Source organism: Chiroxiphia lanceolata, chromosome 18 (genome assembly GCF_009829145.1).
Source record: "Chiroxiphia lanceolata isolate bChiLan1 chromosome 18, bChiLan1.pri, whole genome shotgun sequence".
Taxonomy (NCBI): domain Eukaryota; kingdom Metazoa; phylum Chordata; class Aves; order Passeriformes; family Pipridae; genus Chiroxiphia; species Chiroxiphia lanceolata.
The window spans coordinates 2,181,119-2,194,935 of record NC_045654.1 but is presented as its reverse complement, the minus strand read 5'-3'; the positions used below and the strand labels follow the sequence as shown (position 1 = coordinate 2,194,935).

At 55.0% G+C, this 13,817-nt stretch overlaps 1 protein-coding gene across 1 annotated transcript in view; it reads right to left on the bottom strand.

Annotated features, from left to right (window-relative positions):
• Positions 1–2,281: 2,281 nt before the first annotated feature.
• Positions 2,282–13,817, bottom strand: part of NOS1 (nitric oxide synthase 1) — a 60,808-nt gene continuing 49,272 nt past the window's right edge. Inside the window, 6 exon segments of the mRNA XM_032706131.1 lie at positions 2,282–9,640; positions 10,557–10,675; positions 11,623–11,817; positions 12,423–12,571; positions 12,768–12,889; positions 13,151–13,238. Of these exon segments, the coding sequence (XP_032562022.1) occupies positions 9,625–9,640; positions 10,557–10,675; positions 11,623–11,817; positions 12,423–12,571; positions 12,768–12,889; positions 13,151–13,238 (689 nt within the window). The 3' untranslated portion in view covers positions 2,282–9,624.

Here is a 13,817-nt window from a genome sequence, read left to right as displayed (position 1 = left end):
CCTCATCGATGTGTATAAATGTCTAATAGAGACCTCATAAGTGTGTGTGTAAATGTCTAAAGGGGGACCTCAACACTGTGTGTAAATGTATGAATAGAGACCTCATCAATGTGTGTGGATATCTAAAAGGAGACCTCATCAATGTGTATCGGTATCTAAAGGGGGACCTCAACAATGGGTGTAAATGTCTGAAGGGGAACCTCGTCAATGGGTGTCAATATCTAAAGTGGGTGTCCAGAGGGGATGTCGTCAATGTATATAAATATCAAAAGGGAGACGTCATCAATGTGTATAAATATTGAAAGGGGAACCTTGTCAATGTGTGCAAATATCTAAATAGAGACTTCATCAATGTGTATCAATATCTAAAGGGGGACCTCATCAATGTGTATCAATATCTAAAGGGGGCTTCCAAGAGGGGACCTTATCAATGTGTATAAACATCAAAAGGAAGGTGCCAAACCGGGACCTCATTGATGTGTATCAATATCTAAAGAGGGGACCTTATCAATGTGTATAAATATTGAAAGAGGGACCTCCTTAGGGGGAGGTGCCTCATCAGTGTGTATCAATATCTAAAGGGGAGTTCCAAGACAGGGCCTCATCAATGTGCATCCTATAATTCTGTAAGAAGATGGATCCAGGCTCTGCTCCGTTGTGCCAACCACGAGGATGAGAAGCAGTGGGCAGAAACTGCTGCCCAGGAAGTTCTACCTGAACATGAGGACGAACTTATTCCCTGTGCAGTGACCACACACTGGAACGAGTTGCCCAGAAGGGTGTGGAGTCTCCCTCACTGGAGATATTCCAGAACCATCTGGACACAGTCCTGTACAATGTGCTCTGGGATGACCCTGCTCGAGCAGGGAGGTTGGACCAGATGACCCACTGTGGTCCCTTCCAGCCTGGACCAGTCTGGGGTCCTGACAAGTGCCACAGACACTCTGGGAGGGGCAGAGGGGAGGCCTTGGCTGAGGGGATTCTGCTGCCTTGTGTGTGGTGGCACCTGAGGTCACACCACCTCCGTGTCTGCAATGACACCTGAGATATTGTCACTTCATGTCTGCACTGACCCCTGAGATATTGTCACCTCCATGTCTGCAATGACCCCTGAGATATCATCACCTCCATGTCTGCAATGACACCTGAGGTGATGCTGCCACCATATCTGCACTGATACCTGAGGTCAGACCACCTCTGTGTCTGCACTGACCCCTGAGGTGATGCCACTTCAGTATCTGCAGCAGTACCTGAGGTAATGTCATCTCAAGTGTCTGCACTAGCACTTCAGGTAATGCCACCTCTATGTCTGCACTGACACCTGAGGTGACACACCTCAATGTATGCACTGACCCCTGAGGTAATGCCACCGTGGTGTCTGTGGTAGCACATCTGTGGGGACTGAGGTAACACCAGCACGGTGTGTGGGGTGGCACTGAGGTGCCTGCTGCTGTGTCCGGGGTGGCAGCATGGAAAGTCTGAGCAACAGCACCAGTGCTGTGGTGATGTCTGAGGTGACACAGCTGCCGTGCCTCAGGTGACACCACCATTGCCTGCGGTCACACCGCTGCCATGTCTGAGGTGGCACTGATGCTGTCTGAGGTGACACCACAGCAATCTCTGAGGTGGCACTGATGCTGTCTGAGGTGACACCACAGCAATCTCTGAGGTGCCATTGCAGCCCTGTCACAGTGGCTCTGTTCCCCTCAGGCCAGCTCCTCACCACCCTCACAGGGAAGGATTCCTTCCCAATATCCCATCTAACCCTGCCCTCTGGCTGTGGGAAGCCATTCCCCCTTTGCCCTATTACCATCTGCCCATGTAAAAAATCGCTCTCCCTATTTTTTATAAGCCCCCTTCCAGCACTGGAAGGTTCCCCCTTGGAAGTGCACACTGCCTTCCCATGGGAAAAGCCATGTCCATACTTCCTCATTCACATCCTGCCATTCCCAGGTCTCTGCCTGGAGCGCTGCTGCTGCATTCCAGAGGCTCCAGCACCAAAATTGCCCTGGATTGCACACAAAGAGCCCTCCGTGCTTGCCTGTGACATTTTCCCCGAGGACATGGTCTAAATGATGTGAAACATGGAGTGCTGTGACTCAAGCAGCCTTCCAAGGAGGTGTTTGTGTCTGGCAGGTAAACAGGTACCGCTGATTGACGCCACCGAGCTATTTATAGTGCTCTGGCATTACAGGTGGCAGAGCAGAGCAAGGCCAAGGGATCAGCAGAGGCCTTTCCGTGCTAAAAACCCAGGGATAAGAGAAGAACGAGGTCTGCTAGGTTTTAGTTCACTTTTTTATTTGGACTGTAATGCAAACAGGCATAAGTATTCCATAAAATCAGAAGATTGGAACTATACAGAAAGAGGTGCATGCTTCAGAACAATGTGGATATCTTGCAAACAGAGCCAGAGTCAGTCCGAGAGAGGGGCTGGAGTACATTGGACGAATGGCAGAGATTTTAGCAGCATTGAGAGCTCAGAGGTAGGGGAAGACCACGTTTCTGACCACGCTTAAAGCACTGCTATGACCAAACACAAGGGCGGCTCAGCCCGCTCCCACCGCCCCCACCCCCTCGCTCCTCAGGGGAAACCCACCTTGGCACCACACAAAAAGCTACAGAACAAGCTCCCCCCTCCCCTCCACACGTAACCCGTGGTATGGGATGCAAAGTGAGAGTAAAGACGACGTGCCAGTCTTAAATCATGGCATCCTTTCATAAACCGAACGAAGGCACAGTGACATGAGGAGGTGCTGAGGGGAGGGAGGAGGGAGCAGGAGGACCAGAGAGCAGCCAGGGCTTGGAGTCTCTCATCCAGCCCAGCGGAATTTACCCACACCCGAGGAGTTTAGAAAACCTCTGCAACAGAAAGTTTGGGAGCCACCCGCCCCGAAGCTGCCACCCTTCCCAGAGCAGTCCCCGTCCTCGTCGCGGCACCGCCGCTCTTCGGGAGAAGGCCACCAGGAAATCAAAGAATCCAAACCAACCTTTGAGTCTCAGGCTTTTCAAAGGTGCCTAAGGGAGCCGAGGGAATAAACCCCCTGCTCCTATTACAGAAATTAATTGGCACTGAATATCGAATTCCCTGGGCAGCTGGCAGAACTCATGTTTCTAACTACATGCAATCTAAAAAGCAATGAGTCCTGGCTGAAAGTCATCTCACTGCTCATCCACTGCCTGGGGAATTGTGTGCACTCTGGAAAAGCTGCAGACTACTCACAAGCTCTTTACAGCACACAGAGCCCAGGGTTTTTAAAGGCATCTCAAGGCAGCAGAGCATGGGGATTCAACCTTGGGAATTGTGGGGATTTGCCTATTTTGCAGAACCTCTAGCAAAGCAGGGATTTTGCATTGAATCTCACTGGCTTCAAAGCCATCGTTTCAACGCTGGAGATTCTGAAACACCGCCTTCTGTTTCTGTTTCTCGGCTACTGTAAAGTGTATTTTGTTCAGACATGATTCCATGCCACGATCACACAGAGAGGAAAATAAAAAAGCAGGCTCAGAAGCAAGTAGCATTAATGTCTCAGAAGATTAAGGCCGTTTTGTTGCCCTTGGAAAATTTTGAAATCTCCCTTAGCAATTACTCTAGGAGCAAAACATTTGATTTAATCCCAAACAAGCTGATATAGTGTCTGCTTGCTTTCTGCTTGCTTCCCCCACCCAGAACCGACACGTGAAAACAAAGCAACAAACTCTTTCAGATCAACTGTTTCAGTGTTCAGTCTTTCAGTTTTCGAAGTATTGGGGATGCCCGTGGAAGAAAAATATTTTGCCCAACGTTTTTCCCTCACGGGTTTCTGCACCAGCCCTGCAGAGACCTGTGCACAGGCCTGGCAGGAGCTGAGCCACAGCCCAGCAGCGTGTTCCTGCTTTTCCACAGCCCTGCTAAACCAGGGATTCTCAGGGCAAGGCTCACAGGTCTGACTTTCTCACTTGGAGGTGCTTCCTCCCCGCTCCCTCCCCAAAATCTGGCCAGGTAGGACGTGAATAAGGCAGGAGGGCAGCAGTGAGACTCTCTCACTGCTAAACAAGCTGCCACTGCTCAGCTATGAAGTCACAATCTGTTTGGGTTTGGTTTTTTTTCCCCTTGTGATTCAGTGGCTCAAAATTCCATCACAGCCAAACATCTGTAGGGGTGGAGGCCAAGAGTTTCCAGTCTACTTCATTCCGGGCACAGCAGGGAAAAGGTGGATCTACATCACAATGCCTGAATATTTCAGGAGTTACCTGTGCTAAAATCAAGAGGTTTTGACCTCTCCTAAGCTCTGTTTTACTTCTGGAACCGAGTGCTTTAAAGTAGCCCCCTCTTCAGCTTTCTCCTACTCCCCTGATTCCCTATAAAACACGCAGGGCCACATGGAAGAAGCTGGAGCTCAGATCTCCCTGGGAGGGTAGATTTTGGATGGATTGCTGGAGCCATGCATTGCAGGCACGTGCAAGTGCAGATTGACACAGCAAAAATATTGCCATCATAAAACTGCTGCTGCTGCTGCTGCTGCTGCTGCTGTGCAAGCCTGACCCTGCAAGCTGCCCAAATCCCCAGGGCCACTGAAGCCAGTGGGTGTGGAAGGCATTTTGGACCTGGGAGGACGTGGATCCTACACTGATTTTGTCCAAGTTTCAGGAATACGGTTTTTAAGAGCACTGGCCGAATTTTGTTCTTCCTGTTACAGCAGAAGAAATTGTTAAAACAAAGAGAGTTACAGTAAAGTTGAATGGTCCTGAAAATGTGCCTCCATCTGTTCTGTAAAGGGACTGTGCTCCCCTCTGGAACTATCAATGCAATTGCAAAGTTATCTGAAGCAATTCTGAAGCTGGGAACTGGTCCCCGGTGAAAGAAGGAACAAAATTTAATTTTGAACATAAAATTATACTTCCAAAAAGCAGTGGGAGCCCCCGGAGGGTGATGTAGTGGCTTCAGTGGTCGTATGTGAGGAGGCAGCAGCTTTGGCTTGGGCTTGGTGCAAGTCCATGAGGCTTCAAACACAGACACACCCTCTCCCCCACCACCAGCTTGACCAAAACGGGATCCCCAGGACGTGGAAGGTGTTCACAGACCCGTGGTACTCACAGGTGGTGCTCAGTCTGCACCCACCTCCCCAGCCCTGCGACAGGAGCTGCAGAGAGCAGCTGAGCAGGGCTGCAGGTTTGCTCCCTGTGATCCCAGGGGGAATTTGCCCACCGGGAATTTCCCGTGTCAAACGAAGCCGGAGAGGAGGAGCGGGAGGGCGGCCCCGCAGTAACAGTCCCTTCCCAGCACAAGGCACTGTAAGTCCGTGTCCGTCCCCAGGAGCTGCCCTTGCCCAGCAGCTGGCTGCACCTCTTGGCTGGGCAGGCAGGGCTGAGGAGGAGAAGGGCGGGATCTCCAGAGGGAAGTGGCAGAGGGAGCCTGGTTGCAGCCGGGATGGGGTGGGAGGCGTCGCACACTGACAGCAAAGGGACTGCGGGAGCGATCACAGGCTGGGCACGGGTTCGTGCAGCCCCTGGCTCTTCCCATCTCCTCTCCTGCAGTAGCTGTGCTCCTCCTCACTCAGGACACAACTGCAGGGGTGCAGGTCATGCACAGACACGGTGACTCGGGGTGTGAGCGGTGCCCTGCTCACCCCTGGGGACACAGAGGCGCAGGAGGGGACAGGGAGCGAGGACAGCCCAAAGTCGGAGCCATTTCTCTGGCCAGCGTGGGTGTGACGGGCTCAGTTCCTCATGTGTGACGAGCTCAGGCCTTCACAGCCACAGCTGTGGAGGTGACATCTCTGTGAGGCCACTCCTGATGGCAGACATCTCATTATTTTCCTGCTGTCTCTCATAAACAGAAGAACAACAAACTCCCAGGCCGTCCTTCAGGGCAGATGAAACATTTGAGTTTCAACAGCACAGGCACCAGACACCCTTGCACTGAAGGAGCAACTGAATTTTCCCTGCTAGTGGACACAGCAGGCTGGGAAAACAGAGAACCTTTTCCCAGGAGTTTTCAAGTCCACCTTTCTGTGGACGACTGAAAGACCTATGAATTAAAACCTTTGCGGGAAAAAAACACTTCATAGTGTCTTGCAAAGCAAATCTCCTGTTTAGAGAGGGTCTCTTCAGTACCTGGGGAGTGAAAAGGAGCAGAGCTGCTCCAAAAGGGGGGTGGTGGTGGTGGATATCCACCAGGAGAGGGACTGGAACACTGGGTCAGGCTGGGTGCCCATCAGGTGCCCTTGCCACGGGGGCCCTGGGAGGCTGTGCAGGGGCTTGGATGGGCAGCAGGCACCTGGAGGTGACAGATTTGTGAGCTGAGTGCCCAAGGGGCACAGGCCCTCCACGTGTGACACCCCTGAGCAGCTCATCTGTGGCAGACCCCACCTCACCCTCTGCATTTATTCATGCCAGAGACGTTGTGGCTACACCCACACGTCAGGAATGTCACATGGAGATGAGCAGAGTCTAGACAACTGGTGGAAGAGCCACATTTATGGAATAATAAAGCAGAGCCACAAGTTTCTTTCCCCCTGTGTTGCAGGAGAAAATGAAGCTCGAGGGGAGTGCGAAGCCCCCGCAGGCAAAGGGGATGGAGGAGAGAAATTCAGACGTCTGAGACTGACTCAACAGAAAACAGGGAATCAGAATTCCCAGTGTGGCTTGTGAGGACTGAATGGTCCTATCCAGTGGGAGCAGAGAGGAGCCCTGGGGGACATAAACTCCATGGGCCTTCATGGCAGGGATGGTGTTTCTCCTCCAGGGCCAGGCAGGGAGCAAGGCCTTAAAATATGTTTATTAATTCCCTTCCAAAGGGCTCTGAAGGACTCACCGACCCAACGCCTGTTGAACGTGGGAGGGTTTTGCCATTTGCCTGGCACAGACCCCTTTGGAGACCCCACTGAAGGCAAGGCACACAGTTCCCTGCTGTTTGCACCAGCAGCTCAGGTGGAAGGGGGAGATGGAGGTGGCAAGTTTTGGGGTGCAGGAAAAGCAAGCCTGTTCAGCTCAGACACAGCATCCAGCAGCTATACAATTTCCAGGTGGGAGATGTTACAGCCATGCAGGCAGAAGGCAGGACAGGAGGAAACTACGTGCCAGCAACACAGGGAGAGCTGGAAAGAGGATGAAGACAAGGGAATTTCTTTGGGCACTCCCTCCTCCTCAGGCTGTACTGCTCCTTCTACCCAAGGAGGCCCAGAGCCAGAATCGAATTTCCCCAAAGAAGAGGATGAGTTTGATTTTATTCCTTTAGCTGTGTTTCTGCAGCCATGGGATCGGGGGGCAGGACCAGGCTCTGGGGCCTGGGAGCTGTCCCCACAAACAGTTCCTCTGCCCAAACTCCCCCATCACAGCAGCAAAGGGACCCAGCAAAGGGACCCCCATCCCACTGCCCACCCTGGCTTTAGGGCACAACCCACAGGGGTGCTCTGGGCTGCCCTTTTCCCTGTCCTGCCTTCACCCCCAGGTCACCAAGTGCCTGGGGGGGCTGACACAAAGCTGGCCGTGCCCCTGGCTCTCTGCCCTGCTGCCAGCCCTGCCAGCCCGGCGAGCTCGGCTCTGGCCACACCGTGGCAGCATTCCTTCGTGTTTCGTACTGGGACCAGCAAAAACGAGGCCTGGATCTCAAATCCTCCCAGTGCCTGGAGGCTTTTCGCTCCCGGATTTTGGGCTGGAGCTCCTTCAAGCATTCAGGGAGTCGAAGTTGCAGAAGGTGGTCACGGCACGTGGAGATGCGGCCAGGCAAGAGGAAGGAGAGGGCAGGAGGTCTTGGATGAGGGTGGGAATAACTGCACAGCCTGGGGCTGGGGAGCCAGCACGGCTTGTTCCGTGGGCTGGGAGAGCAGCAAACCTCCTGCAGCTGTTTTCTGTTCTGAGTTTGGCTTAGGGCAGACAATCTCAGCCCCCTGAAAGTGAGCTCACCAGTGCAGCTCCTGGACAAAGCCTCTGCCGTGGCCGGTTTTGGTGCTTCGCTCCGTGCAAGCCTCAGTGCACAGCTCAGCAGAGCAGGGGCAGGAGGAAAGGACCAGCACCTGCCACCTCCAAATGCCAACCTCCTCTCCCTGCCTCCAGCCAGAGCTGCAGCCACGTCCTGCTGTCCTTGTCCTGGCAATGAGAGAGGACAAACCTTCTTCGGGGTGCGGAAGAGAGGAGGAGGAAGGACGCACAAGGTCACACGTGCTTTACCTCGCAGGCAGCTCTCCCCTGTTAAAGGGACTGATACCTCTCCGTGTTAACAGCTTGCTTTGGGGCCAGGTTTTTGCAGCAGGGTTGAGGTGTGAGGGTGTCAGAGCCCAGAATCACACAGCACCTTTGCAGCTGACCTCACCTCCCTTCTCACAGGAGATGTCCTGGCCGAGACAGCTCGTGCTCCCGCCGAGGGGTCTGGTTCACCACAGGGATGCCACACGGATTTCTCTTGGCAGGAGGTCGCTCCACGCTGGCATTTTCTGCTCCCAAAGCTGTGGAAGTGGCTGGGGTCTGCTGTGCCAGAACTGCCCATGGCACTGTGCTAAGGTGGAGCTGATGCTCTCCGGGGTTTCAAGACTCCTCCGTTGGCACATCCTCACCAAGGACCTGGAGCCTCCACAACCCTCCACGTGCTGCCTTCCCAATAAGCTTTGTAACAAGAGGTGCCTCTTGCAGCTGGAGTTGGAGACACTTCTCTCCCATCCTCATGGCTTTCCAGGCTCACCTGGGAGAGGGTTCACAGCATGCAAAGCTCTGGAATGCAGCCCAGTCCCAATCTCTCCCACCAGCATCGTGGCTGCAGATTCCATATCTCCTGTAAAACCCTCTGGAGAACAGCCTGGCCCAGCAGCAGTCACTGCCACGAGCTTTTCCTCAGCATGCACATCAGCCTGTGTGTTCTGTGCTTGCTCCTCTGGGGGAGGACTTTCATGCCAGCAAAAGTGGGGACTGAGCAGAGGGAGAGGCTCACAGGGAACAGGGAGCAGAGAAAGGGGCAAACACAGCACAGAGCCCATTTAGGAGAAATCATGACACATAAATCCTGACACAAACAGACACATCTGTACCCGGGCTGCTTGGGGGGGAACAACATTCACAGGCACGAGGGCACTGCACATCATCTGCCCCCAGCCTCGGGCATATGTACAAGTCCAAAGGAAAGCCATGAAAACACGAGGATTCAGCCAAGCCCCGAGCTGGGGAAAGGGGGATCCTGGGGGGAATGGCCCCCTGCTCTGGTCAAGCAACAAGACCAAGCCATTGCCCACCCCCTGCCACCTCTGCTCTCCCCCAAAACACCAAAAACACAGGTGATCACGAAGGTGGTGATTTCATGCAGCTGCAAAATGCCCTCATGAGGAGGAGGGGAAATGTGGAGATCTGTAAAGAGCCACTGCGGGTTATAAAGCCATCGTACTTCAGTGGGGAAATCTGGGGAAGGGAAAGGGGGATGGGGGGGGAAGAAATGGCCACAGGACAAGAGCAAGAGAAAGAGGAAGAAAAGGAAATAAAAATCATCATCATCATCATCAGGACACAACAACAGGACGAGAGACAGAGCGCTTTCCAAGGGCAGTTCCCCGTGGAAAAGGAGCCACCGTGTCCGTGAAATACAAAACCCAGTGCCCTCCAGCTGGAGGGGGCAGCAGGTGCTGGGACTGGTTTGGCATCCCCTTGGGGCGAAGGGTCCGGTTAGGAGCAGAAAACCCTGCAAGGGAAAGGGGAGAAAGGCCAGCCTTAGGGGGAGCAGTGAGGAGCACGGGATCATCCCCACCTGGATTTGCCACAGGCAGGGGTTTACAGAGCCCTTTGCAGCCGGGTGAGGAAGGGAACCTTCATCCCTCTCTCAGGTGCTCTGTGTACAGTGCAGACCCCAAAGTATGCGATGCCTTGGGAGAAAAATTCCCACCAAACCTCAGGGATGTTGGGAAACCCAGAGCCAAGCCCTGGGTCAGGCTACTGAGGGCCAGCACAAGGAGCAAGATCCACTCAGCTGCCCATCCTTTATCCTAAATAATCCTTCTGCTCAGCCAGGGAAAATCCCACCACGACAGAGCTGAGCAAATGGCAGGACATGGTAGAGCAGAAACAAACACAGCAAAATGTCAAGACTTTTTACTTCTGGTTGTTTTTACAATAGCCGGAAGAACCCAAAGCCCTAGATCTTTCCTAACTGGGCATGGAGCAGCCTGGAGACCTCTCCCACCTGCTGCCTGGACACCTGGAACCAGCCAGGTCCCCCTGGAGCTGGGGGGAGTCACCCCTTCCCACAGCTCTTTCCAGCCTGGAGGAAGGCAGCTGGCAGGGCTGTTTTCCTTGGAAATTCCCTTTGGATAGGATGGTGTCTGAGCACTCAGTGCAGTAACCCAGGAAGCTGGGGGGGGGGGATTTGTCCTAGTGAGGTGACACTTATTTCAGAGACACTATTTCAGAGACACCTATTTCAGAGACACCTATTTCAGGTGACTCCTATTTCAGAGCGCCAAAATCCATGCCTTTCTCAGGACCAGGGAGGTTAAGGAAGTTAAAGCTTCCTTCCCCATCCCTTCCCCATCCCTTCCCAGTCCTGCAGCCCATGCACTTGGGAGACCATTGCAGGGGTTAAAATAAACATGTCAACTCACTCATCCGTGTCTTTTTTGCTCTCCTCGATGAACGCGATGGACTCGGATCTAAGGCGGTTCGTCACTTCGTACGTACGCAGGGTGACTCCAAAAATATCCTCGTGGTACCGGCTGTCATCCTGAGGGACAGGGTGGCAGAGGGGGAAAAGGAGCATTTGCAAACAGTTGGTGTTGTTGTGGCTCTGGTGTGGCGGGGAGGTGCCAAACACACGGCGAAGGGCCTGGGGTCTGTCACGGGAGTGGGGGGGATGGCAGGGCAGAGGGGCAGGAGGGAGCAGGGAGGGGAAAGGACCTTGCCAAGGTCACAGCGTGGGGCAGCCCAGGAGCTGCTCCCTGTGTTACATGTCCTCAGCTGCTGGCAGCCCAGGGACTGCCTGGCATCAGGGGGACAAGCAGCCCAAAGCCAGCCCATGTACAACCAACTCTGGGCTCCCTCAGCTCCTGGGTGGAGTGTGGGGACGTGGTTCAGAAGGGGTCATCCCACAGGAGTCAGGCTGGATTATCTTCCTGAGCATTCATCCCTGGGCCTGTGTCCCAAACTGAGCTTGTCTGGGCTCCAGCTGCAACGTCTGGACAATGTGTTTGCCCAGGGACATCACCCTGCCAGCCACAGAGATGGGGAGATCTGGACAGGGGGCCCCACAAACTGCCCTGGTGGATGGGTGGGATGGAGGGACTTAGCACAGTGGTCTGTGATAGAGGGGCTTAGAAGCAATCCTTGTTTGAAGGAGGGACTGATCAAGGTGAACAAGCCCTGCCTGAGCTACCAAGGGTGCCCATCAGGTTCTGACCCAGTGCCCAGCAGAGCAGCAGCTCATCCCAGGAGCCCAGCGTGGGCTGAGGGGGCTGCAGGGCTCCTGCAGAGCAAAGAGACTTCCCCTGTGCACCCGAATTTCTGGGAGATCACCCTCCTGACCTCACCCAGACCTCGGCAGCGGGGGCAGGACCACAACCTCCCCCCCGGTGCCCGTCACCTCGCGCTGCCCGCGCGGCAGGAGCAGGCAGGAGCAGGCAGCAGCTGCAGTGCCCGTGGCAGGGGCCGTGTGGGGTCTCACACACCGCTCACCCTCAGCTTGCTGATGAAGGCGCCCGCCTCCTCCACCGACAGCTGGCCCTGCTGCCTCACGATGCGCTGGACGGTCTTGAGGACGTCCCCGGCCATGGTGACATCCCCGCAGACGTAGATGTGGCCTCCCTGCTCCTTCAGCGCTTTGAACACCGTCTGGGCCAGCTGCTCCTGCAACACGTCCTGCACGTATTTCTGAGGGAGGAGGAGGAGGGGGGAGATGGGATTGACTCCAGTTTCTCAGCCCTACCCACCCACGGGCTCTGTGTGCACCAGCTGCCCTTGAGGCAGCAGTGCAAGGTGACACCTCTTTGGGGGAACGAGCCTGAGCCTCGCAGCACCCACAGGGACAGAAAAGAGGTGGGGAAGGCGGCAGAGCATCGTCCTGCTCTTGCACGTTCTCACCTTCACCATGTCTTTCCTGGCCAGGCCTGCTCAGGTGCCTGTGGGAATTCGGAGCAGGCTTTGTGCTGGCTCTGGGTGCTGTCACCCACCAGGTGACATCCCTCCTCGCCCACCTGCTTGAGAAGATGGCCCTTTTCCCTCCCTCATCTGCTCCCACCCGGGGAGGATGGCTGCAGCCCCCCAGGGCAAAGCATGAGCAGCGTGGGCACACATTGGGGTGGTGCAGGGATGGGGCTGTGCCCTGGGAATGGGGCTGCACTGGGAAGGGATGATCCTGCACACTCATGGCATGAGCTACCGGGGCCGTGCCAAGGGACGGGCACCTCCACCATGTGCTGGCTGGCCATGGCCACCCAGGGCTGCCCAGCAGCACCGCAGCAGTGCCCACCACACACCTTTGGTTTGTCTGGCTCCCGGGAGTAGGCTGTGTACAGCTCTCTGAAGACACCTTGGGTTTTGGCAAAGAGCGTCTCCTCCTTGTAGATGTGGTCGATCCTGGACTGCCGGCAGCCAAACACCAGGACCATGGGACAAGGCTTCAGCCCTGGGCAAGGATTGGAAGCAGTGAACCCAGGGATCACCGATCCCCAGTTTCTGGAAGCCACCTCCCTCCAGACCTGCCAGCAGATCGGCTGGGACATCCCAGGCAGGACACTGGACCCCTCCATCCCTCTGCCACCAGCCCAGGGTTCCCAAGCAGTGCCTGAGATGAGGTTCAGGAGGGACAAGCGTTGACCCACCTTTGTGCTGGATCTCAAAAAGCCGCTGCTGCCAGAAGCTGCGGAAAGGGGCGATGCCGGTGCCGGGGCCGATGAGGATGCAGGGCACCTGGGGGTCCTGGGGCAGGTGGAACCCGGGGGCACTGCACACACCAAAGACACCAGTTAAACCCAAGCTCCCTCCCTCGCCTCTGCCCACAGCCAGCTGAGACAGCACCCGGGCAGGGAGGGGTAGAAAACGAGGTGAAATCCCAGAGAGCAACATTTTAGCGCAGAACTGCACCCGAGGGTTTTTGCTCACAACTCCAGCCTTGTTTTCTCCCACCAGGAGAAGAATTGAGGGCAGAGATCCCATCCTGCAAGGGGGCTCACCCAATCTTTCTCACCCCTTGTGGAACACTTACCCCCTTACAAAGCAGGGCACCACTTCATCGGGCTGTATCCGATTGAGCCAAGAGGAGCAGACTCCGTGGTGGATTGGCCCTTCTCCATCTGGGAGGGGAGGGAAGGAGGTCTGTACCTGACACACCAGCCAACAACTCCAGTTGTCTTCTTTCCTAAAACCCTCCCTGCTACATCCCACATGAACACCTCACTGAAACAGTCGGTGTCTCTGCACCCATTCCCCGTGAACTTGGTAGAACTGGCACTCGGTCCCTCTGTGGAGCTGCCCAAGTTCACCCAGAACCCGGGGAGTTGGGCCTCCACAATATTTAGGAAGAACCCAAGTTTTCTTTGGTTCTTTTTGGCAAGACCAGCATCATGCTGTGGTGCTCCCAAGCACAAGCCCTCCGTGACAGCCCCAGATGGATGTCCCTGTGTCCCACCTGCTGTCTTCCCTGTCTACCTGCTGTCTTCCCTGTGTCCCACTGGCTGCAGGAGCACCAGGGCCCTGCCCATCCACACCATCACCAGGGCTGCTCGGGCAGGTACACAAATTTTCCTAGGAGCAATGTGGACTCTGGGGTGGGCAAACAGGGCCCTAAATGGAGCCTGGATTATGCACCTCACCCAGACATGGCACCTCTGGAATAAGATGACGTTTTATGGACGGTTGTTCTCCATAACATG